The sequence below is a fragment of the Caenorhabditis elegans genome, chromosome II (assembly GCF_000002985.6).
Source record: "Caenorhabditis elegans chromosome II".
In the NCBI taxonomy this organism is placed as follows: Eukaryota; Metazoa; Nematoda; class Chromadorea; order Rhabditida; family Rhabditidae; genus Caenorhabditis; species Caenorhabditis elegans.
In genome coordinates this window covers 1,576,436-1,601,770 of record NC_003280.10, presented here as the reverse complement: position 1 = coordinate 1,601,770, position 25,335 = coordinate 1,576,436, and the positions used below count along the sequence as shown (strand labels likewise).

Sequence of the window (25,335 nt, the reverse complement as noted above, 5' to 3'; positions counted from 1 at the left end):
AAATATGTGGGGAAAATTCACTGGGAGCAATGTTTAACGCTCTTATCAGTTTTTTATTTGGCCAGCTGGAAAGCTGTAAAACTTACGCATGAATCACCAAATTAACTTGCAACCGCAAAAAATTATAAATTTGGGTGAGGCCTAATATTCTGCTGTATTTGGAAAATTATCACTCGGCGGTGATTTATAGATTAAATAATTAAATAAAGTTTGTTGTTAAAAACTACAAAAACTATAAACCAAGTTTCTAGTGTGCCCCGTTCACAAATTTATGTAAAAGATCTCTAAGGCATATTGCTCGGCAGGCCCTCCAAAATAGTTTTTCGATATATCTTTGCTCTTTTTTATCAGCAGACTCGTTATCTCTGCCAAATGTGGCAAACAATTTTTCGATCAAAACTCCTTGTTAGTTTCATTATTGCCTGTTTATGAAAAATTCCGGCAGAGTGGTTTTCAATTTATTTTCTTGTTCACGGGCTGTAAATTGGGTAGCTAGCTGTTTTTGATGTGAATATGAATATTTTTATATAGACATCAAGCTTTGAGCACAATTTTTTTAGTAGCTTGTAGCAATACGTTAAATGAATTAATTTTAAATCTTTGAACAAATTACAACAAAAAACATTTTTTCGGTCAATTTTCTCGAAGAGAAAATTTCGAAAAAATTTTTTAAAATTTTGATTCCAATTTTGAAGAAACTTTGAAAAATAAATTTATTGTGCTTTTTTCCATATTATTATTACTGAGGATTTGAAGATTTTGAAGTTATCTTTGCGCTTTTCAGCTGAAAACAGTGTTTTCACATATGTAAACTAATATATTTCAAAGAAAACATAGAATAGTTTTTTGAAAAAAATACCAAAAACATTCCCATAAGTTGTACTTTTAGAAAATATATTTGGCATTTTTGTAGCTAATCAGGTTCTAAAGTTACATCAGTTTTCGCCAAAAATACCCATTTACAGCCCGTGCTTTTCTTTTAAATATTATTCATTAATAATCAATTTCCAGATTTTTCTATTGATATTTGGAACAGGCTAACACAGGCTAAATCCATGCCAGATCCTCCTTCAATGCCTAAAGCCAGCCAAGAAACCAAAGGCTTGGGATCCTATGACCCGAAATCAGCAACTGAAAAGAAATTCGTCATTACTCATCGCATCAAAAATATCTCGACCTTGAACATTGGAAACACCTATACCAGTGATGTAGAGGATCATTTCGGTTTTTTGTGGTCGGTAGTGTTTTTTATGTCGCCCAAACAAACTGGTAATTTCAGGCACTTGAGCTACATCTACGATGGTCGATTCCTCCGTACAACGCTGAACATTGATGTAAATGGAAGATCAGCCTTATGGTCAGTTGGAATGAAAGTTAGGCACATGTTCGTGACGAAAAACGGAGCAGATCACTTTCACAACTCTACAGATCATGTATTCAGTCAGGAACATAACTATGGCTTGACTGCCATCACTTTTTTTGAGGACATTAAAAATAAAATTTTCGATGATGATATGGTGTATGTCGATGTTGAAGTAACAATCACAAAAACATCAGGATTCGACAGAAAAAAGCTTCGAAATTTTGATACACCTGAAAATGATTGGCATGTGGTTCTAGTGGCTGGAGGTCAGAAATTCTACGCTCGGACAGTGGTGAGATTAGCTAAAGTTACAGTAATACACTGAAACTGCAGGTGATTTGCAATCCGAACACCGATATCTGTGAACTTGATGTCGCCAGAGGAACAGAAATAGTTTTGGAAAATGAGGACCCTTTGGATCTCCAGATCTTTCTGGAAGCTCTTCACGGGGAAGATGTGATTAGCGGTAAAATAAAATAACCCCTCTAAAATATTGTTTCGTTTTTCAGACACCACACTAGAAATCATCTTGCTTTTGGCAATCAAATACCGTGCAATTGAAATATTTTCGAAATGCGAAAAGTGGTTGCTGGAAGGATCAAAAATGTCGCCGAGGAAACAACTGCAGATGGCCATTCGATGCAGCTTTTGGGAACTGGAAGTATGTTAGGATTGATGCCGCTTCTTCTGATTCTTGAATTTTTCAGCAAAAGTGCTTGTCGGAGTTGAAAACCAAGCAGGACATTCAAGCCGTTCTTCCGGCCAATTTGATGTCTCTGGACCCAAACATGGTGCTCACTCTGTTTGAAAAACTTCTCACTGTTACCTAAATTCTGCATTTCATTAGTAGTGTCTAATAATATCTAAATCCTGAGACTAGAGCTAAGCTTTTACATGCAAGTGTATTTATAACAAAACATTTTTGAATAAAAAATTTATTTCCCAACGGTCAATAGCTTTTTCATCGCAGTTATCAACTTCGACTTTTTCTCCACTTTTATCTCAGGCTTCTTCTCAACTTCCTTAATCCAAATCACATTAACCCGTGCCTCAATCGTCAAATATCCATCAACCGGGTACTTGTCCGCTATCTCTTCCCATTCAATTTCCCGCCCGAGCTCCTCGCACTTGAGCTCTTCGTCGATATTTCTGAAGTATCCTTTGGTCACTGGAGCTTCATCTTGTCCGGGGAGCACTAGTTGGAAATCCGCGCGGACTTCCCAGTACGGAGTTGGTTCAGGTTTATCGCAGCAGAGGCTTATCCGGAGATGGTCGTTTTTCCGGTGGATGTTGAGGGACCTGAACGTTTTCATTAAATTTTTTAAAAAATGGAGGCTACTACCATAAAAAACCTAGCTGAACATTGTAACCACCCACGCAATCTTCATCAAATTTTTCAAATGTGTACTTGAAAGTGAACTTATTTCTATAAATCGCAGGTTTTCTTTGAATTTCTGGCTCCCGAACAGGAAAAGCTGCCTGAAACTCCTCGTTGCAATGTGTCTGAAATTAAAGTTTTGCCCATTTTCAGCACGACTAATATCTCACCTGAAGCTCTGTTAGGTCATACTTCTGAGCTAGAGCAAGTTTTGTTTCCAGTTTTGCCATTGAAGTGTGAATCAGGAATTTTTCGCATTTTTTGATGACAGTGTAGGTTTGAAATTTGACGGCTAGGAGTAGGATTTGGTAGATTGTGCATTCTGGAAGGAGCTGAGAATTATCAAAAATGCTGAACTATATAGAATGTAGTACTTAAATTTTCCAATAGTTTGTTAGTTGACAACTTTTTGATAGCTACAATCCCTGCCGACTTACAAAGCTTTGAAGATAGGTTGGGTACCTCTCGACGCCTTTATCTCCGCGCAAGAAAATGCTATCAAAAAATGCTCAACTAACAAAATACAGCTCTTCAAATTTTCTACATTTTGTCTGTTAAGAGCTTTTCGGTAGGATCACTTTCTGCCGAGTTACAGGGCTTTTACGCTAGACAAGACAAGGGAGGGGCGAGTCGAAGAGGCTCAGGCTGCCACACACCTTATCAGTTAATTAACAAAATTGCGAAACCTACAGCTGACTCACCAAAAATCGCCGGCTCCCCATGGAGCACCTCCAAGAACTTTTGAAAATCGGCAGGATTTACGCCCTTCAACAGATGAACCGGCTTTTCATCGATTCTTGGAAAGTTACTGAGCAGACATCGGAAGTATGGGGAGTGATCGCAAAGGATCTTGAATTTTCTAGGCATTTTGAACAACTATAATTACACAAAATTCATACCGCTTTTGAAACGTGGAACCATTCCTGACTAGCTACCAGCACCACATCTGAGTATGGTTCCATTTGATGGTCGAAGTTTCGAAGTTTTGGCGGCGGACCCATTTAATAGTTAAATAAAAATATTTAAATTGTAGAAGTTGTAACAAAAAATGTGACCAGTTTCAAAATAAAATTTTCCGAAAAAGTCAAAGAAAACAGTTACGGGCAGCGTATTCTTATCAGTTTTACATCATGAAGCAACTGATAGGTTAACACCGATGGGAGGTTAAAGTGGTTGTTTGCTCGTTTGATTCATCAAATTTTGAAGGGTAATTAACAAAAAATAGAACGTGACTATGCTATAGGAACTTAAGAAAAACAATTATCTGAATTGAAAATTTCCGGCAAATCGGAAAACCGGCAAAGTGCCGATTTACCGAATTTCCGAATTTGCCGAAAATTTTGGACAAGTTGTAGTTTTGCACATTTTTTTGGTAGTTTCAAAATTCGGTACTTGTGTATTATTTCCCCTCATTTTTAAAAATAGGAAAGTAAATTAAAGCCGCGCTAGAGAGGTTTTTGTCTTGAATTCCAATTTTCACAGGTATATACAGGCACAAAAAAACACAAATAAAAATTATGGAATTCCGGACTAGTAAAGCTGAGTTTTGATTGATTGAAGTTTGAGGAGGCTTTATATTAGGGGAGACGTACCCATATTTTGTATAAAATCGAGTATTTCTATTCGAATCCCGATTACTCACAAAAAACAAAAAAATTATCACTTGGTAGAATTGAACCAGCTACCAAAATTTCTGCAGTCATACGCACTAACCACTCGGCCATGCGGGAGACAGCTCAAACTGGGATGTAGGGAAGAACATTTTCTGGAGGAAGTCGTATTTCGATTCCGCTTTCTTCAATTATTACTATTTGGGGAATAATAATAATAATTTATTACGCTCGCTGGGAGACGTGAAGGAATACAGAATACAAAAGTTATCATTGTTCGCTTGAACTAGAATTGGTGCAGTCGGGCAATTGTTTCCATTCCATTAGAATGTTGTCCTTGTCCTTGCGTTGTCCTTGCGTAGACTCCCCCATAGTGGGCGAGCGATTCCCGAGTGAAAATAATCACGGAATGAAAATAATCACGGAATGAAAATAATCACGGAATGAAAATAATCACGGAATGAAAATAATCACGGAATGACGGAAAAACGGGGAAGACGTTCGAAAACCGTTTATCACTGATAAGTCAGCGGGAAACCTAATTTTTGAAAATTTTATTACAGCATTGTACTCATCATAAAATTCCCGAAAGGGAGACGTACATTTGAGGGCTATATCTTGTACACAGACAGATGTATAGAAAAAAACAAGTTTTGGCCTGAAAATTAGAAAAAAAATAATATCTCCTGTCAGAGCATTGCTAATGCCACGAATTCTCATCATCCATTAGATAAAATCAAAAACTATGAATCAAAAATACATTCCGCAAAAGTTTAGTGGAAAAAATGTTCAGGAGACGCAGGAAACCACTTCCCCCAGTACTAAATTTTTGAATTATTTTTTTCTTGAAAAATTTTCCCACTGAACTTTTTACAAATTTTATATGTCTCGATGCGTCTTGATGAGACCTACACGTCAATTTTTAGAAAACTAAGAAAACATGAAAACTGACCGAGTTATGATTGAAAAAGTAGATTCGCGAAAATGGGAAAGTGTGCAAAATGTGGCACTTATTCGTCTTGCTCGGCCGACTCATAGAACTTATCTTAATTGAGTTGAAAATCGTGTTCAGCGTACTTTTTTACGTGGGGTAAACAAAAAAAGTATGAAAAAAGATGAAGTAGAACTTGAGATAAAGACGAAAAACTACTTTTTCGGAAAAAATTTTTTTTTGGCAAAATGGCATTTTTTGGCCTTTTGTTTTATCACAACTTTTTTCCTTTTGCACTTATGAACTCAAACTTTCTTTCAAAAAATCCACCTCTCTGAGTAGTATCTTGCACATAAATTTGGAACAAAACCGAGCAAAACCCGAATTTTAATTCAATTAAAACATGCTTTTTTGGGGGTAAAAAGAGCAACAAAAAATTTTTTCAAACTGGGGAAAGCCGCCCTGGGCTCAATTTTGCTCCGAACTTAGTGCCGTTTTCTGCTCCACCGTGGGGCAAAATATTTCTAGTAGGATTCCAAATATTAGAGCATGAAGTCACGCGGCTTTGGAGTTATTAATGAAAACGAAGTGTGACATTTTTTCGCAAGCCAAAAAAAGCGTCAAAAAACGCGAAAAAGGGGCGGAGTCGCCACACTCGGCATTTATTAGAGGCTGCTTGGCAGAAATGTTTTGATAGAATTGGATTCTAGATTTTTTAAAAGTTTCAAAACCTTCATGCTTCCAGTGAAACTGACCCCACCAACGACGGCTGCATCCGGTACAAAGCGGTATTCCAGGCGCCCGCAGGACAAGTTTGCACACCGCTTCGAATTTTTGTAAGCTTTTGAGTTAGATGACAGTTAGATGAGTTAGGTGAGTTAGATGACAGTTAGATGATGATCTTACAGTCTGATTTTCAGGCCGTTCTAGTAGACAACTCGCAAACTACAATTTTTCAGAGAGGGCATTAAAAAACTCTTTTGGACTGTGACGCCTAACTGTATGTAAGGATAGACAACTGGAAGGATTATTTTTGGTATCAATGCTTATTATACTCTGTTAATAAATTATGTTTATTTTTTGTTTTAGTTTTTTTTGGAATTTTCTAGGTAATGCGCAAATATCGTCAAATAGTTAGAAACAAAATTTGCACAGCTGCTGATTTTACGATTTTTAGTCGAAATCGGGTTGTTGTTGTTTTCGTGCAAAACCAATATAAATAGCCTTGAAGCATTCCAGATTACAATAGCCATGCTTCAATTACTAGCCTTCCTACTCGCCTTACCATTCCTCGCGTCGGCCTCAAAAGAGCCCATTTGTACCCATGGCTTCACCTTAGTCGGAAACAAATGTCTGAAATTATTCCACGAACCATTGAGCCACAAAAATGCCGAACGAGTTTGTTCCACTTTTGGAGCAACACTGGTCACAATAAAGAGTAGCGATGTTGGTTATCTAGTATGAAAAAAATACTCATTTTCCCTAAATTTTTTGTAGGAACACATCGATGTGACTACTCTTTCTGGCAAAGATAAGAATGTATGGTTAGGTCTCTACTGCATCAATAATTATCGATCAAATTGTCTATGGGATGATTCGAATATCTCCACAGATCAGAGAAACGGATTTCAGTCTCGTCCGAATGTTACTCAAGGAAACTGCGTGACTGTTAATACTACAAGTGAACATTGGTCAAGCACTGATTGCAGCAAAGAGTCGAATTTGTTCGTTTGCGAGTTGCCTACGACTTTTGAAGGTTGGTGATCTCCAATATTAGGCTTATCTAGAGCTCCCAGGCACAAAATGCGGGCCTCATGCCGATGTATGTGTGCAATGTGGTGTGAAAATATAGTTTTTAGAAGCGGCCGGCACGTTCAGGGTTCCGCAGCTTAGCGTGAAAAGAGTAGATTGGTGTGTGCGCAACGTAATGCGAAAGGGTGGCTATTTGGAAGCGGCCGACACGTTCAGAACTCCGCAATTTGGCGTGAAACGAGTAGGTTGGTGTGTGCGCAACATAGTGCAAAAAAGTAGTTATTTGGAAGCGGCCGACACGTTTGGGGTTCTACGCCGCACTATACATTCGGATGCATGCTGCGATCCCATGGGAGCTCTAGGCTCATCAAGTCACCTTTTTGTCGCACTATTCCATCTTTTTTAGCGAAGATGACAAAGAATCTTATCTGTTCCGATCTATTCTTGAAACTTCCAGACAATTGTCAACACAACTACAACGGCTCTTGCTACATACCCCACGTCGCAAGTTCATTCATACGTGCGCAAAGAACGTGTGAAGAGGAATGCGGAAGTCTTGTGTCAATTCACTCTGCAAACGAGAATCGCTACTTTAACATTCTAGCAAGCACATTTGCACAAAACGAGCAAGTATTCATCGGAGGCATGTGGACGTTATCAGGGCGCCCTAGCTGGATAGATGGATCTCGCTGGGATCACGACAAAATAGACTCACTACGTAAACGAGAAGGTGCATGCCTCGTAGTTTCTGGAGAGAAGAGTAACGAGAGACAGCCCTGGGGACTGTGGTATACCGGAAATTGTGACTATGATAGAAAGTTCTTCTGCAAGCGCCCTGCTGGTGAAAAGTGTAACCCTGACCGACCTGAAGATCCCACACCACCGGTCTTGTATACATGCAACACTACGATCTTGGTCACACAAGGGTTAATTATAGCTCCACCGATAACAGAAGCAGGCCTTGAACATGGCTTTTGCTACTATCATATTTATACAGTGGGATCCAGTAGCATCATGTTAACGTTCACACAATTAGACATGCACCCAAACTATCATGAACTAAATGCCTATGATGGTGACTCGGAGAACAGTCGTTTAATTTCGACAATACACAATTACAATAGCCCAACACTCACCTCAAGTGGAAATGCAATGTTTGTAACATTCCGATCAAATGGTACCAGTACAAATTGGTTTGGATTCCATGCCAGATTCACTGAGTTCTACTTTGCCAGTCCGATGAACAAGTTGCTCTAATTATAATATTTTTTATTCTTTATCTGTATATGTATTTTTTGGAACTTCTTTACATTTTGCATAATAAACAGGGTTGGCAATAATTATCGGAATTGATAAGCGTGGCAGCACAGGGGTTTTCTTTGAACACTTTCAGATATGTGCTCTTGACCAACCTAATAACTCAAGGCTATTTTGTGGCGGTTCGTTAAAATTATTTCAATTGCAATTTACAACTGCACAAAATCACGCAGATGCATAGAGTAAAAGGTGAGCTAGTTTTTTTCCGGAATTCTCTCAGAAAACTTTGCTACAGTTACCGCTGATATATTGCAACGTTTGAAATCCGAGAAAACCCTGTAATCTTTAAAAACACGACTTTCCAGAGTATCAACTCGCAGACAATATGGTCACCTTCAACCATCACCACAGTTTTGAAATTGGCCCAAAAGATGTTCAAACAACTCGTTTTTAAGGGTAGAATATTCAAAATGTTATTAAGGGATCTACATCTCCATCGGGATCCGATTGATTTACCATGGAGACTCGAATTGTTGCAAACGGCCTACCGAATCTACCGAATTACACCGTTTTTTAAATTATATCTAAATTTATGTGAGTCTCAATAATGTCAAGAATTATTGAGAAGAGTTTTTTTTTCCCTTCTTACCCCCCTCCCTCTAAATCTACCCAAATTTACCACATAATTTGTATAGGCCATGTAGAAGTTATTTTCTGGTTTTTAAAATAAAAAAGAAGGGATCCATATGATATTTCCGTACATTGGACTTTTGGAAAAAGAAACAGCTTTTGGTTAAAGTCTGCATTAAAAAAAAACATTCCGTACAAGCTATCATACTATTTTTGTTATTTTCTGGTATTTATAAAGTGGAAGAACTACTTGCTTGAACCACATCTGATAGCTCGGCGGTCCACCAACTAATCTACTAATATAGATTCCGAGTTATCAAACAGAATATCAACTTGATAAGGCATTATTGCCAGTATTGACACTAAAGCTTTCCACCATTGACTGACTAAACTGATTAGGAGAATATTCGGTACTTTTCCGATTTCTGCCCCCCAAAATGTTTTGAATATATTATTTACTATATATAAAGCGCTTATTCCGTTTGTCCAAAGTTTGTAGTCTATGTAGTCTTTGTAGTCTGTGACGTTTTGGCTTCTGGAGGGATAGTGAGTTGGGCTTAGTGTAGTGAAATAGTCGGGGTACTGTAGTGGTACAATAGTGGTACGGTAGGAGTACTGTATGATTACGGTAGCTTCAGAAAAATTAGTTTTCAGCTCCAGAAGTCGGGGGCCGCGCCGGAGGTGCGGACCACGGCTGGTTCATTAATGAAACGTGAACTTTTTTTGTAATTTCATTCTTATAGTTAGTAGTGTTGTTTTCTAAGCCTAAAAATTGAAATAGTTTTGAAATAAACATTCACGTGAGAATTTAAATTGAAAAATTGAAAAAAAAAAAACATTTTGGGGAGCAGAAATCGGAAAAGTACCGAATATTCATATAGATATGAAAGTGCCTATATTTTTTAAAAACTTTTTTACAAGTTTTAGAACTAAAATTGCAGTCAAAGAGTAAGAAAATATTCGAAAAAAGCAAAAATTTAAAAAAAGCCATTCAGAGATCCATTAAATGAGAAATTTAATTTTATTGGTTTTCTGAAAATTGAATTTTATTGATTTTTTTGGCAACAGGGAAATTGGAAAATTTAATAAATTGAACAAATGCAATAAAATAAGCAGTTTTTCAACAGTCATTACTTATTTCCGTGAACCGTTTTGATTTTAAATTGTAAATTTAGGTCGGAAAAGTCACACACACCGAGGAGCTAGGCTTCCCTCATCCTCCCTGGATCAGTCGGTAACTGCTTCGACCGGGGAGTGGGAGGGGTGAGATGAGTTCAATTCTTCCGGAATTCCATAATTGTTATTTTTGTTTTTTTGTGCCTACATATACCTGATGAAATTGAAATTCAAGACAAAAACCCCTGTAGCGCGTCTGAAAATTGATATCTAGGTACAAAAACTTACCAATAATATTTTTAAACAATCTAGAATCCAAATCTATCAAAACATTTCCAGAATTCCATAATTTTTATTTTTGTTTTTTTGTGCCAGTCTAATCAGATTTTGCAAACTGATTTAGTAAGTTCTCGTTCTGTTGCCGTTTCTGACAGCAACGTATTTTAAAAGAAACAAGTTAATGGTCATGATATTCTGCTCTACTTATATTATTAAATTTTAGGCTCAACTTAAGGATACGGTAGTGGTACGGAACACACCCATCGTACCTCGATTGGCTAAGAGCCATTTTTTTCAGGCATTTTTCAGATCTCGCTTCTTTTCAGGTTTCAATTGAGGTTTGTGTGCGGATTTTTCTTAGTTTAGTACACAATGTGAGAAAACAAAAAAAAAATTGGAAAAAAATCCGTCCAAAAAAATTTTTTTTGTGTGTCGTCAAAAAATCTTCAAAAAAATTTTTTTTCGAAAATTCTCGATTTTTTATACAAAAATGATGTAATCATGTGCAAACTATTTTTACATATACAAAACATTTGAGTATAAAATTTGGATGTCGAGAAATACTCCAAAAACTCGAAAATTTTTCGAAAAAGCTGTGTTTTCTGTTATTGTTTTAGTGTGAAGCAATAAATTGAAATGTTTTGTATGTGTAAAAATAGTTTGCACATGGTTACATCATTTTTGTATAAAAATCGAGAATTTTCGAAATAAAATTTTTTGAAGATTTTTTAACGACCGACAAAAAAAATTTTTTTGGACGGATTTTTTTCAAAACTTTTTTTGTTTTCTAATAATGTATTTTAAACAAAGGAAAATCCGCACACAAACCTCAATTAAAACCTGAAAAGAAGCGAGATCTGAAAAATGCCTGAAAAAAATGGCTCCGAGTTAGGGCACTTCGGACGGCCAAAAAATTTTGTGACCATTGTCAAATGAAAGATCATAGTTGATAACATAAATTCCCAAAGTTTCATAAAAATCGATACACAGCGAACAAAGTTATGATTTTTGACCCGGAACTTATTTGGAGACCTAATAATATGTGTTGTCGTTCTCAAACAATTTTCCATCTGCAGCTTGGACAAGAGGAGATGAAACAAGACCAGGTTCTGACGAGAAAATAGTGATCAGACCTGTTTATCTCTATATCTCAATCTCTAGTCTCTGAACCGAAACGAAAAAACTGCGATACTTTCTGACCTGCAGACATTTCTGGCTGTTCAGAAAACCTTGGAACATACACAGCCTACGCTGACCTCTGATCTTTGGGAGCGGAAGCCTGAAGGAGCTCAAAAATTGCAGCACTTTAGAAGAGTCTAATGTCACTGTAGGTACTTCCTACTTTGAGTAAAACACAAATTCCTGTTATAATCATCCGCCTCGCAATTCGAAATGGAAAATATTTGCACCTATCGTGTTTGTGATCAAGTTTATTTGAAATATCCAATTATCCGATCTGCGAGAGATCATTGATAGTCGGCTTCAGATTCGTCTAAACATTTATCTGCTATGAAATCCTTGTCTGTATTTACTTTTATCATATTTTTAACAACTCTAGCAGAGACTTGCATGCGAACTATACCACCTGATGAAGTTTACATCACTAGTACTCTTCCTCCTGAACAGGATACTACGCCGGGAAGTCCAGGTACCTCGGCAACAGATGTAAGGTTAAAGTAACTTTTCCAAATAAAAAAAAACGACATTTTTGTTTCAGGCCACCCCGACAGATTCACCGGTAAGTAAATATTTGGTTTTTCAAAAGCGTCGGCTTTTACATTTTAGGTGACCCAACCAACTGAACCGTCTACAGTAACTGATCCTGTTACAGAACCTGTAACGACACCCATGGCCCCACTGACACGTAAGTTGTGTTTACTATGGAGTACTGTAGGGGTACTGTAGGATTACTGTAGTTTTGGGGAAACGAGTATTGTCTGTTGAACGGATATTGGTCCGAAATTAGTGGGGAGTAAGATCGGGCTACTGTAGTAGTACTATGGAGGGTACGGTAGGAGTACTGTAGGGTTACGTTTTGGGCAAAATTCTATTTTGTCTATTGGAGGGATATTGGCCCTGGGTTAGTGAGGGGATATTTTCGGGTTACTGTAGTAGTAGTAGTACTGTAGTAGTACTGTAGAAGTGCTGTAGGATTACTGTAGTTTTGAGGAAATGAGTATTGTATGTTGAAAGGATATTGGTTTGGGGTTCGTGAGGAGTATGATTGGGCTACTGTAGTAAAAGTGTGAACGGTAGGAGACTGTATGATTACTGTAGGGGTACTCTAACGGTGCAATAGGATTACTGTAGTTTTGGGCAAAATGAGCCTATTGTAGGATTATTGGTAAAAGTTTGGGTGCTGCAGTACACAGTACTATGAGTACTTTACCGTTACTGTAGTATTACTGTAGTTTGAGAAAATTAGCTTCCAGCCCAGGGTGTACAAATACGTATATATATAATGTTTTGTTGTTGACCAGAATTTTTCCAATAGCCGCTTGAAGATGGAACTAGATCTGGTTTTGACAACAAGAAAATAGTGATCAGGCCTGTGATCAAGTTTATCTCTATCTCTCATTCTTTAGTCTGTGAACTACAGACTGCAACCCAAAAATCTGAGATACTTTTTAATCTGCAGAATGAAACGGCGCTTGGTGACGTCATACTCTCTCACAGAATATTGAAAATTGAGAAAAAGAGCATTGGAAAAGTTAATCCGATTACCGTCTATTATATGGAAAGTTGGATATTGTTGATGATAAATTTATGTAATTTATGTATATGTTACAAAAAAGGATATGTCATAAAAATTGGAAGAATTTCCATTTTCCAGCTTGCCAAATGTGTGATGGGGATAGTTTAACTCAAGATCTTGGAGACCCTGCAAAGCGACCACCGACAAGTTGGAGGTAACTTGCAACAGAAAAAGAACGAAAATCGAAAAATGTAACAGATATATGCCACCTACAACGGATGGTTGCCTGCAACTAGAAATGACATTCCTTCCGCCGCCTCCAGCAACTACGTGCGCCGATATTGATGTTTGGGTGAGTCAATATACAAATTCCCGAATGTTTTTACTAGCAACTTTTAGGGTATACTATCATCGGGCGAAGAACGACCAATATATACCACGTCAGGGGCAGCTGAAGCAATAATATACTTCGATTGCAACCCCGATGGTACATGGTGGTATGTGTTCTAGTGAGTTTTTTGCCCAAAGAGAAAATTCAGTGATTGTTTGAACATTTCAGTGAGCAAGTTGAACACATGTATTGGGATCCGGCGGCCAATTGTTTTTAACTGTATAAGAACGTGTAAGGAATTGTCCCCCCAAGATATCCTACTATTTGTTTGAAAATCAATACTATAAAAATATATAATGTATTATATAATTGCTATGAGATGTCGGTGCACAGAAAATTGTTATTCTAGTTCACTCTTTTTTGGCCGGAAATTAAAATTTTCTGAGATATTACTTTGGCGGGAAATTCAATTATTTTGAGAAAATATTTTGGCCGGAATTTAAAATTTTCTGAGAAAATACTTCGGCAGGAAATTTAAATTTTCTGAGAAAATACTTCGGCAGGAAATTTAAATTTTCTGAGAAAATATTTCGGCAGGAAATTAAAATTTAAGCTGAGAAAATTTTTTGGCGGGAAAATCAATTTCTTAAAGAATATATTTTGGCGGGAAATTCAAATTTTACAATTAGAAAATATTTCGGCCGGACATTCAAATTTTCTGAGAAATTTTTTGGCGGCAAATTCAAATTTTCTGAAAAAATATTTTGGCGGGAAATTCAAATTTTCTAAGAAAACATTTTAGTGGGAAATTTGAATTTGCTGAAAATGGGTTCAAGCCGGTTATCATTTGATAATCTAGTTTGATCTGATCTGAGACTGTCTGCATCTGTCTTATCAAATCCTGTGTATCGAGTACATTCTTGTTCTGCCGCACTTCTTGTCTGCGACGTATTTCAGAAGCAAGAAATCAATACCCTGCTCTGCGTGTATTAATAAGTCTAAAGCCCAAGACTACGGTAGTGGTACTATGATCTACATAAAAATAAATAAATAAATAAACATTTATTGATATCAAAAATAATATTTCCGTTGTCCATCCTTACATACAGTTAGGTGTCACAGTCCAAAAGAGCTTTTTAATGCCCGATCTGAAAAATTGTCTTATTATTTAAGCTTGAAATAACGCTTTGTACTGGATGCAGCCGTCGTTGGTGGGATCAGTTTCACTGGAAGCTTGAAGGTTTTTAAAATTGAAATTGGAAGATTCTTACGTCCAAGTTGTCGGTGCTGCATCGCCAGGAGCAGGGTCCTCTATTACACTTTTCACATCACATAGTTGACAGGCTGAAATTTTTTAATTTCCTGCCAAAATAATTTCACAAAACATCCCAATATTTTGATAATCTAGTTTGATCTCATCTGCCGCCGCTGGGTGATGATAGACTAATAGAGGGATGTCTGTGACTGTCTTTTCAAATTTTGCAAATTGATTTAGTAAGTTCTCGTTCTATAGCTTTTTCTGCCAGCAGATAAACAACTATTTCTTAAAAAAAACCTAGTATGACATACATGCTACCCTAAATCACTAACGTACTACGTGATACGTGATAATCAAAAATAAAATTTTCAGAATACTCTAGAGCACATTAGACCTAGACTAATGTAAATATTTACTTCCAGATGACCTAACGTTTTCTGAAAAGCTAAGATATACGAAAAAAGGGCAAATCAAGGCATACGGTAGAATAAACGGTAGGATAGAGTATGATTCGGTAAAGGCTGGACGAGGGAATGAAAAATATATGGCCGAATGAAAGGTATCATATATTTCCCGATTGCCGCTTGGTGAAGAGAAGATGAAACAAGATCAGGTTCTGACAAGAAAACAGTGATCAGACCTGTGATCAAGTTTATCTCTACATTTCAATCTCTAGTCTCTGGCCCGCAGGCGTTCCTCCTCATCCAGGAAAGACTTTACAGAAAACCTCACACCACCTGCGCTGTCACTATTCCAGGTACTTCCTTTTTGAGTGGATAGACTCCAAACACAAATTCCTGTTATAATATTCCGCCTCACAATCCAACATGGAAAATATTTGCATCTATCATGTTTGTGATCAAGTTTTTTTCGAATCTCCGATTATTCAACCTGCAAGAGATCATTGATAGTCGGCTTCAGATTCGTCAAAAAAAAATCTGCTATGAAATCCTTGTCTGTATTTACTTTTATCATATTCTCTACAACTCTAGCAGAGACTTGCATGCAAACTATACCACCTGATGAAGTTTACATCACTAGTACACTTCCTTCTGAACAGGATACTACGCCGGGAAGTCCAGGTACCTCGGCAACAGATGTAAGGTTAAAATAACGGTTTTGAGAAATAGTTGTAATATTATTTTGTTTCAGGCTACCCCGACAGATTCACCAGTAAGCTAATGCATTTTTTTTTAAGTTTAGGTTACTATTTTTTAGGTGACCCAACCAACTGAACCGTCTACAGTAACTGATCCTGTTACAGAACCTGTAACGACACCCATGGCCCCACTGACACGTAAGTGGCATTATAGAGTACTGTAGGATTACTGTAGTTTTGCTACGATTGAGTTGTTTTCTTTTAAAGAATTGAGGTGAGGGGATATGGTACTGTAGGAGTTTTGTAGGGTACGTTAGGAGTGCCGTACGATTACTGTAATTTTGGGCAAAATTGCATTTTGTCTATTGGAGGGATATTGGTCAAGGGTTAGTGGAAGGGGGAGGGTATGGTTGGGGTACTGTAATAGTATTGTAGGAGTACTGTAAAATTAGCATAGTATTGCCGTAGGGGTACCACAGGAGTGCTGTAGGGTTACTGTAGTTTTGAGAAAAATGAGATTTTGTCTATTGGAGAGATATTGGTCAGAGGTTAGCGGGGAGACGAAATTGTTTGGAAACTGCAATAGTGCTGTATGAGTACATTAGGATTACTGTAGTATAACTGTAGTTTGAGAAAATTAGCTTCCAGCTCATGAAGTATACATATACAGTGCTTTGTTGTCTGCCGGCAATTTTCCAATAGCCGCATGGAGAAGACAAGATGAAGCTAGATCTGGTTTTGACAAGAAGAAAGTGATCAGACCTGTGTCCAAGTTTATCTCTATCTCTCATTCTTTAGTCTGTGAACTACAGACTGCAACCCAAAAATCTGAGATACTTTTTAATCTGCAGAATGAAACGGCGCTTGGTGACGTCATACTCTCTCACAGAATATTGAAAATTGAAAAAAAGAGCATTGGAAAAGTTAATCCGATTACCGTCTATTATATGGAAAGTTGGATATTGTTGATGATAAATTTATGTAATTTATGTATATGACACAAAAAAGGATATGTCATAAAAATTGGAAGAATTTCCATTTTCCAGCTTGCCAAATGTGTGATGATGGGGATAGTTTAACTCAAGATTTTGGAGACCCTACAAGGCGACCACCGACAAGTTGGAGGTAACTTGCAACAGAAAAAGAACGAAAATCGAAAAATGTAACAGATTGATGCCACCTACAACGGATGGTTGCCTGCAACTAGAAATGACATTCCTTCCGCCGCCTCCAGCAACTACGTGCAATATTGATGTTTGGGTGAGTCAATATACAAATTCCCGAATGTTTTTACTAGCAACTTTTAGGGTATACTATCATCAGGCGAGGAACGACAAATATATACCAAGTCAGGGGCAGCTGAAGCAATAATATATTTCGATTGCAACACCAATGGTACATGGTGGTATGTGTGAGTTTTTTTTAATCTCCCAGAGAACATGCAATTACTGTTTGAACATTTCAGTGAGCAATTTGAAAACGTGTATTGGGATCCGGCGGCCAATTGTTTTTAACTGTATAAGAACGTGTAAGGAATTGTCCCCCCAAGATATCCTACTAATTGTTTGAAAATCAATACTATAAAAAATATATAATGTATTATATAATTGCTATGAGATACAAGTTCTAAAAATTTGGAGTAAAAATCTAGCGTCGAAAAAAAAGGTGGAGCTGATGCACAAGGGCTAAACAACAAACACACAATATTTGCACAGCCGCTGATATCACGATTTTTAATACGAATTTTCGTTGTTGTAGCGGTTTTTTGTGCAAATGAAATTGACTGCTCGTTCCAATATAAATAGATGCAAAGCTATGAATGCTCAGAATCATGCAGCACTCACTGATCTTACTACTTGTCTTCATTTTCCTGGCTTCTGCCTCAAAAGATCCTATATGTACTCATGGCTATAAATTAGTCAAGAATAGATGTTTGAAGCTGTTTTCCGAGCCATCAAACTACGAAAATGCACAACGACAGTGCTACCAACACGGAGGACCGCTGGTGACTATAAGGAGTAAGGAGGTGAGTTTTGTAGCTCTGGTTATTGTAATAAATGTTTTATTTTTTATAGGAAAACCTTGATGTCCTTGCTCTGGCTGGCAAGGGACATAATCTTTGGATTGGCCTGTACTGTTTCACTGTGTTGGATCAAAACGGTAGTCTATCAAATTGTATATGGGATGACTCATTGGGCACCGCAGAGCAGTACCACGCATTTGAAAGTTTTGCGGGTTCGGGCTCTCGTGAAACACCATGCGTAACGGTTAACACTACAACTGGATATTGGATTAGCACTAAATACGAAAACGGCATGTATCCGTTTGTTTGTGAAATGCCGACAACTATCGAAGGTCTGACAAAGGTTCTGACATGATTTTCGTTTATATATTTGAATTTCCAGATGACTGCCAGAACAACTACAATGGGTACTGTTATATACCACATTCGGAGGCTAAATCATTTGAAAACGCGCAAAAAAGTTGTGAAGAGGAGTGTGGCAACCTTGTGTCTATTCATTCTGCCAATGAAAATCTCTATTTAAACATTCTCGCATACAACTTTCTGCCAGGCGAGTACATATACATTGGAGGTATGGTGCAGGATTTCGGCTTCTCCAGGTGGACGGATGGATCTCGCTGGTCCTACGAAAAATTTGATCGGATTTTGAAAAGAAAAAACGGTGAATGCGTAGTAGTCGCTGGAGACTGGGAAGACGTTATTCCTATTGATCAATGGGTCACCACGCCATGCAATAGAATAAGACAATATTTCTGCAAACGTCCTGCTGGTGAGAAGTGTCTCGGTGGTAGACCTAAAGAGATTGGACCACTGGTCTCTTATACATGCAACTCTACACTGTTGCAAACACCAGGAATAATTGTGTCTCCTCAGAGCCAAGAAAGACAGTATTGCGAATACCAAATGCACACTCCGGGTTTCTACAGTATACTTCTAACATTTACAACCTTCGACCTTGATCCAAAAAGTGATGAGTTAAAAGTGTATGATGGAGATTCGGAACAAAACCGCTTAATTGGTACATTCAAAGGAAACAATGAAATTTCTGTGACCTCAAGTGGAAGCGCAATGTTTGTGACATACAGGTCAAATGGCACCGGAAGTGGAAAGGGATTTGAAGCCAAGTTCCAAAACTATCACTATCCGAACCCATTGAAAAAATCAAATCAATGACATAATTTTAAATGTATTTCTTGGATTTTAAATTATACTGACCAATGTCAATAAATCATATTTTATTTCTGAAATTCTACGGCAACTGGTAAGCTGTGGGTGTCTGGCTTAGAATGAAAATGCATATATTCTTTGGGCGCATGTGTGTACCGAAATTTACAAAAATAGCTTCTTCAAACAAAATAAATGCGAGCTGTGAAGAGTAAAAATCGAATCATCAGACATCAGAAGCTGTAAGCTTGTTTCACAAAAAAACACATTTTACAAGGGACAAGGGAATATATCTGCAAACGTCATGCTGGTGAAACGTGTGTCGCTGGTCCGCCTGAAAAGCTTGAACCACTAGTATCCCACACATGCAACTCTACTCTCTTGCAAACATTCGGAATAATTGTATCTTCTCAGAGACAAAGCAAAAAGTATTGTGAATATCAAATGCGCACACCGGGTTTCTACAGTAAACTTCTAATATTTACAACCTTCGACCTTGATTCAAAAAGTGATGAGGTAAAAGTCTATGATGGAGATTCGGAACAAAACCGCTTAATCGGAATTTTCAAAGGAAACAACAGCAATGAAATTTCTGTGGCATCAAGTGGAAGCGCAATGTTGGTGACATTCAGGTCAAATGGCACCGGAAGTGGAAAGGGATTTGAAGCCAGATTCGAAAAGTATCTTTATCCCTCACCATTGAAAAAAATCAATTCAATGACTTACATAATTGTAAATGTATTTCTTGGATTTTACATAATACTGATCAATGACAATAAATCTTATGTTATTTCTGAATTTCTACGGCGGCTGGAAAGCTTTAGTTCCGTACAGCGTGTCTCTAAATTCACAAAATTTATGGGGAAAAAAATCTATAGTTTTGGTCAAAATAGAATGGTCAAATTTTTGATGTTAGCAGAAAATTCGGCAAATCTACTTTTCTGAAAAAAAAACTCCCGAAATGATCTCCCCCTTGCTCTCCCCAAAACAGGTCTTCTCTAGTTAGGCTCTAAAAATCCTAAAATTATATATTTTATTGACAAGCATCCCATCTCCCCTTCCACACATGTTCGCGACCTCGGCATCATTACCGACCCCAAGCTATTTATATTTGAACGAATAGTCGGGGTTTTTTTTTGCACAATGAACCGCACCATCAACAATTCGTTTAAAAAAAATATGACGCCAGCGGCTGCACAAACCTTGTGTGGTCTTTTTTGACCCTTGCGCACCATCATTTGTTTTCCCAAAAAGCCAAAAAAAAAATATATTTTACAGCGGGAAAAACAAAAAACACAAGGTGTTTTTATATGCATTTCTGGCTGCTCGTTCTAATATAAATAGCGCCAATATTATGAACGGTCAAAATCATGCAGCACTCACTGATCTTACTATTTGTGTTTATTTTCTTGGCTTCTGCCTCAAAAGAGCCTATATGTACTCATGGGTATAAATTAGTTAAGAATAGATGTTTGAAGCTGTTTTCCGAGCCATCAAATTACAAAAATGCTCAGCGACAGTGTGTCCAAAACGGAGGAACGCTGGTGACTATAAGAAGCGAGGAAGTGAGTTTCTGATGTTGGTTACCAGAAATATTATATTTTTCATAGGAAAACCTTCACGTTATTGCTCTGGCTGGCAAGGAACAAAATCTTTGGATTGGCCTGCACTGTAAAATATTAGGAAAGTGAAAAACGGTGAATGTGTAATAGTCGCTAGATACTTGGAACACGATGATATTACTGATTATTGGTTCACCACGTCATGCAATGTGACAAGGAAATATATCTGCAAACGTCCTGAAAAAGTATTGTGAATATCGAATGCACACTCCGGGTTTCTACAGTATACTGCTAACATTCACGACCTTTGACATTGACCCAAAAAGTGACGAGGTAAAAGTCTATGATGGAGATTTGGATGAAAACCGCTTAATCGGAACATTCAAAGGACACAACAGTGATGAGTTCTCTGTGGCATCAAGTGGAAGCGCAATGTTGGTGACATTCAGGTCGAATGGCACCGGGAAAGGGAACGGATTTGAAGCCCGATTCGAGAAGATTCCCTCTCAGAAACCACTGGAATACATCAAATCAATAACTTCCTAGTTCCTTTAATTTTTGGATTTTATAAAATAAAGACCACTGAAAGCGTTTAATAATGAAAAAAATAAATCTTCAGATACCATTTATGACCACTATTATCCTAGTGGCGTGATCAACTATATTCTGCATTTCTAGAGGCAAGTCTGGGGGACTTGAAGCACCGAACACTTTTTTGTCAATTCTGTGTTTTCTATGACATCAGCAAATGATTGGAGAAGTTCACTACTGATAACAAAATTGTTTCAAAAAATTTGAACTTCGCACGAAATTTTTAAAAGAAAATTTGAACCTCTAATAGTAAGTAACATCATCAATTTTTAAATTTGGAAATTCTGAAAGTAAGTACGGTAACTTGTGCCACTGAACAGTAATCAGAAAGGCCGCCCACTTCTTGCCTGTTTGTCGTTCTTATGACATCACCATGTGATCGGGAAGTTCTCTAATGATAACAACATTGCTCGAAATTGTCGCTCATTTGTATAACTTGGCCAAAAAGGCTTTTCAGCAATTTTTGTTAGATTTTTTAACTGACTAGAGAAATTAAAAAAAAAAAAACTATTTCTGGAAATAATTGAGCGTTTTAAAGCTTTTCGAGCCAATTTCAGGCAATATTTTAAATTGCTCCCAGTGTCACGCGTGAATCAATATTTCCCCCAATTTGCGGGCTTCACCTGAAAAAAAATTGATAAGATCAACTGATAAGCACTGATTTTTTCCGTTAACTCTGCCGTTGAACACTTTTTCTCCGGTTTCTTGCTATGCTTAAAATATAATTTTAAATTCACTTTTTTCCAGAACCTCTAAAAAATGACAGACTACCTTCTGCAACATGAATTCAACAACGTCGGTGGTTTGGAAGAGAACGGTGGTATGACTGGGACTAGTGAGACTTTTGGAAAATTCAAATGGTATGTCATGTAGTCTTTGTAGTCTTTGTAGTTTGTAGCCAACTTCCAGGAGACTCGGCATCATCAACTCAAAAGGTTATTTGTGGCTCTCGCTGACATGCGAACGGCTCTCGAAAGACGTGGAGCAAGTAAAAACCGACTTCAAACTGATTCTGATATCCGAGAACGGAAATCGCTGGGCCAAAAATTTCGACGGCTACTGCTTCAAATTCAATGGAACTGGAGTTCATAAGAAAAGCGAGCGGATCGTTGGATGGGGGTCGCTGAAGAATGATTTTCTGGTGGATGGAAAGATCAAGGTTCAGGCTCAGTTGGGGGCACTGGAAGTTGAGGACATTTGCACAGGAGAGTTCACGATGGAGCAGGTTTTCAAGAATGTGCAAGCTTTGATGCCAGGCGATGATGTGTACAGTGAGAGGCAGAGCCATTTGAATCTATGGTGGTAAGTGGGTGATAGGTAGGGTGTCACAGGAATAGGTCTAGATGGACCTCGAAGCGAAAGTTCTTAGAGATGTAAAGCGGAGGGTCCCGCAGCGATACAGCGCAGGGTCTTACAGCGAAAGAGCGAAGAGGTCTTGCAGCGATACATCGAAAGGTCTCGCGACGATACAGCAAAGAGTCTTACAGCGATATAGTGAAGGGTCTCGCAGCGAAATAGTGAAGGGTCTCACAACGATACAGCGAAGGGTCTTACAGCGGAACAGCGAAGGATCTTACAGCTGTACAGCGAAGGGTCTCGCAGCGAAATAGTGAAGGGTCTCACAACGATACAGCGAAGGGGCTCGCAGCGATACAGCAAAGGGTCTTACAGCGGTACAGCGAAGGGTCTTACAACGGAACAGCGAAAGATCTTACAGCGGTACAGCAAAGGGTCTTACAGCGGTACAGCGAAAGGTCTTACAACGGAACAGCGAAAGATCTTACAGCGGTACAGCAAAGGCTCTTACAGCGGTACAGCGAAGGGTCTTACAACGGAACAGCGAAAGATCTTACAGCGGTACAGCAAAGGGGCTCGCAGCGATACAGCAAACGGTCTTACAACGGAAAAGCGAAGGATCTTACAGCGGTACAGCGAAGGGTCTTACAGCGGAATAGTGAAGTGTCTTACAGCGGAACAGCGAAGGATCTTACTGCGGAACAGCGAAGGATCTTACAGCGGTACAGCGAAGGGTCTTACAGCGAAATAGTGAAGGGTCTCGCAACGATATAGCGAAGGGGCTCGCAGCGATACAGCGAAGGGTCTTACAGCGATACAGAGAAGGGTGTTACAGCGATACAGCAAATGGTCTTACAGCGGTACAGCGGAGGGTCTCGCAGCGATACAGCGAAGGGTCTTACAGCGGTGCAACGCAGGGCCTCCCAGCAAAGATCGTGATGAGGTAGGGGTCTTACCTCGGTTACAGGACAGTATAAGGACTTTCAGCGAAAAGCTTCTAGCCCCACTTAAAATATTACAGCACTCATTTTCAGGAAGCTCCAAATCCGTCGCGACGCTACTAGTCTCGGCGTCTGTGTGTGCTGTAAGGCTGACGATCAGAAGAGGAGACGGAAGCTTCGCGCGGATCTCATCTTGGCCCTCGTCTCGGAAAATGGGAACAGATTTGCAGTGAAGCTGAAGGACGCATGCTTTGATTTGATCAGCTCCGAGACGTATAACTGCCAAGGAAAGTTTATTCTAGAGTGGAGATCCATCGGTGACTTCTTGAACAATGGGAAGATGCGGGTTGAAGCCAAGGTGAACGTCTTGGAGAATGTTGGGGTGAATAATGTAAAGTTCGCGGAGGATGTGAAGACCCAGCCGATAAGGGTTGAGAGGAGCAGAGCTAGGGAAGATTATTTCGACTTTATCAAGAAGGAAGTGGATCAGGAAATGGAAACGGTGAAGGAGATGGCGAGAAAGGTTAAATTGTCTAATGCAAAGCTGGAAGAGTCATTGAAGAGTCATTCAAATGCAGATGAAGCCGACCTGATGAAATTCCTGGAGATCCGCCACGATAAAGCAGTTCTTACTGGTCAGCGTTTCCTCTTATTAATATTTTATCTATTATAATAGTTTGCAGATGCAACTGTGGATGTGGTTCTGCAAGTTGCTCACCGCAAGATTGACTTTGTAGTTTTGGACAAGTGTGAGACGTTTTTAATGCTGAAATCCGGAAAGTCTATAAGCGAGATTCTGAAAATCGCTATGAAATTTGACATGGAGAGCCTAAAAGTGAGTAGAAACACAGTTTTTTGACAAATAAACACCAAGATATTTAGAACCACTGCTTATCAAAAATCACGACCGTTGAGCAAATCGACAAGGTTATCGGGGACTTGAAGCTCAGCGGACTGGACAGATCCTTGACGGAAGCGTTGATGGCGAAGGCCTTGGAGTTGAAGTCGAAATCCTAATAGAACTTTTTTTTTTGCAACTTGTTTTAAACAAGAATCTTCCATGGTTATAAAATTTCATTTTGAAAACTCAGATGATTAATTGAAAATAAAAGTTATACATATTTTTGAATTCATGTTCCAGAAGGTGGCCTGCTATTTTCTGGCGTTTTGGAAAAAAAGTTTGAATTAGAAATTTTCAAAGAAACAAGAACAAGCTGTCCCCGCGAAATGAGGGAAGTATTGATCTACGGCCAGTCCGCGATAGAAATTGTTTTTGTCCTTAAAAAAGGAGCTTTATGGACTCTCATTTTCCGAGCAAATTTTCTATAGAGCTCGAAATGGGCATATTGCTAGCATTAATTTTTTTCAAAAAATATGGATTCAAAGACACACGCAACTATAATTCCTGACGAAAATTTTCAAACTAAAAACTAAAAAATGCTGCAAAAAATCATTGATCATCCTGTGTTGACTGACACTTCCGAGCGTACGCACATTGTAATTCCCGTAACTGATAAGAGCAGTTTTTCCGCCGCAATAATGCTTCATCATTCGTTTAGTTCGACCTCTTTTCCATTAAATTTTTTACGATACCCCGTGATTATTTGCTATTGTTGAAAGTTGTTTTATTTGGAATTTTTCTCATGGCTCATACATTTTTTTTCAACTCACAAATTAATTGTCACTTTAAAAAAAATAAATTTGTAGTTAATTCAGATATGCTGAATTTAGGAAATCTAGGTTTGACCCAACAAAAATTATTAAAAAGTGGCAAAATTGGGAAATTTATTGTAAAAATTCATTATTTTGAAACTCCTTTTAAATGGGCAATTTTGTAGTTAGAGGACTCAAAATTGATCTCCAAACCCTAAAAATTGCCCTTTTTCAAAATATATTGCTTTCGAACATTTTTAGAAAAAAATTTTATTTTTGCCTAAAAAAAAAGACAGTCATTAGATGGCTGAAAAAAATTGGGCAAAAAAAAGTTGTCAAAATTTGTTGAAAACGGGTAATTCATACATGCACAGTTCAGATAATCTAGGTGCAACCCATCAAAAAC

General features: G+C 38.1%; 7 protein-coding genes and 1 pseudogene across 8 annotated transcripts; 6 read left to right on the top strand and 2 right to left on the bottom strand.

The window, feature by feature from the left end:
- Window positions 1-1,009: 1,009 nt before the first annotated feature.
- On the top strand, window positions 1,010-2,310 carry bath-26 (MATH domain-containing protein). The gene is made up of 5 exons (NM_061604.7): window positions 1,010-1,234; window positions 1,280-1,655; window positions 1,697-1,829; window positions 1,873-2,024; window positions 2,071-2,310. The coding sequence occupies exons 1-5, from the start codon at window positions 1,074-1,076 to the stop codon at window positions 2,191-2,193; spliced, it is 945 nt and encodes a 314-aa protein (NP_494005.2). The 5' UTR covers window positions 1,010-1,073; the 3' UTR covers window positions 2,194-2,310.
- On the bottom strand, window positions 2,283-3,865 carry bath-46 (BTB domain-containing protein). The gene is made up of 5 exons (NM_061603.3): window positions 3,641-3,865; window positions 3,443-3,590; window positions 2,912-3,063; window positions 2,706-2,866; window positions 2,283-2,662 (listed from the first exon to the last, which is right to left on the bottom strand). The coding sequence occupies exons 1-5, from the start codon at window positions 3,740-3,742 to the stop codon at window positions 2,299-2,301; spliced, it is 927 nt and encodes a 308-aa protein (NP_494004.2). The 5' UTR covers window positions 3,743-3,865; the 3' UTR covers window positions 2,283-2,298.
- A 2,668-nt stretch (window positions 3,866-6,533) lies between these two features.
- On the top strand, window positions 6,534-8,291 carry clec-20 (C-type LECtin; the record flags this gene model as incomplete). Its single annotated transcript, NM_061602.1, has 3 exons — window positions 6,534-6,728; window positions 6,780-7,038; window positions 7,492-8,291. 3 exons carry the CDS (start codon window positions 6,534-6,536, stop codon window positions 8,289-8,291), a joined length of 1,254 nt encoding a protein of 417 aa, NP_494003.1.
- Window positions 8,292-11,825: 3,534 nt separating this feature from the next.
- Window positions 11,826-13,229, top strand: T07H3.7 (uncharacterized protein; the record flags this gene model as incomplete). Its single annotated transcript, NM_001027154.1, has 4 exons — window positions 11,826-11,981; window positions 12,034-12,054; window positions 12,102-12,180; window positions 13,150-13,229. 4 exons carry the CDS (start codon window positions 11,826-11,828, stop codon window positions 13,227-13,229), a joined length of 336 nt encoding a protein of 111 aa, NP_001022325.1.
- A 1,212-nt stretch (window positions 13,230-14,441) lies between these two features.
- Window positions 14,442-15,166, bottom strand: T07H3.8 (uncharacterized protein; the record flags this gene model as incomplete). The annotated part of the gene is made up of 4 exons (NM_001267104.1): window positions 14,442-14,490; window positions 14,536-14,568; window positions 14,614-14,686; window positions 15,082-15,166. The coding sequence occupies 4 exons, from the start codon at window positions 15,164-15,166 to the stop codon at window positions 14,442-14,444; spliced, it is 240 nt and encodes a 79-aa protein (NP_001254033.1).
- A 2,364-nt stretch (window positions 15,167-17,530) lies between these two features.
- On the top strand, window positions 17,531-18,895 carry clec-21 (C-type LECtin; the record flags this gene model as incomplete). The annotated part of the gene is made up of 3 exons (NM_061601.2): window positions 17,531-17,725; window positions 17,775-18,054; window positions 18,105-18,895. The coding sequence occupies 3 exons, from the start codon at window positions 17,531-17,533 to the stop codon at window positions 18,893-18,895; spliced, it is 1,266 nt and encodes a 421-aa protein (NP_494002.2).
- A 273-nt stretch (window positions 18,896-19,168) lies between these two features.
- Window positions 19,169-20,990, top strand: T07H3.10 (annotated as a pseudogene). The gene is made up of 3 exons: window positions 19,169-19,624; window positions 20,257-20,451; window positions 20,497-20,990. Coding segments are annotated over exons 1-3 (1,145 nt in total).
- A 794-nt stretch (window positions 20,991-21,784) lies between these two features.
- math-38 (MATH domain-containing protein) lies at window positions 21,785-24,393 on the top strand. The gene is made up of 5 exons (NM_061600.5): window positions 21,785-21,899; window positions 21,949-22,341; window positions 23,370-23,911; window positions 23,960-24,111; window positions 24,159-24,393. The coding sequence occupies exons 1-5, from the start codon at window positions 21,799-21,801 to the stop codon at window positions 24,291-24,293; spliced, it is 1,323 nt and encodes a 440-aa protein (NP_494001.3). The 5' UTR covers window positions 21,785-21,798; the 3' UTR covers window positions 24,294-24,393.
- The last annotated feature ends 942 nt before the right edge of the window (window positions 24,394-25,335 follow it).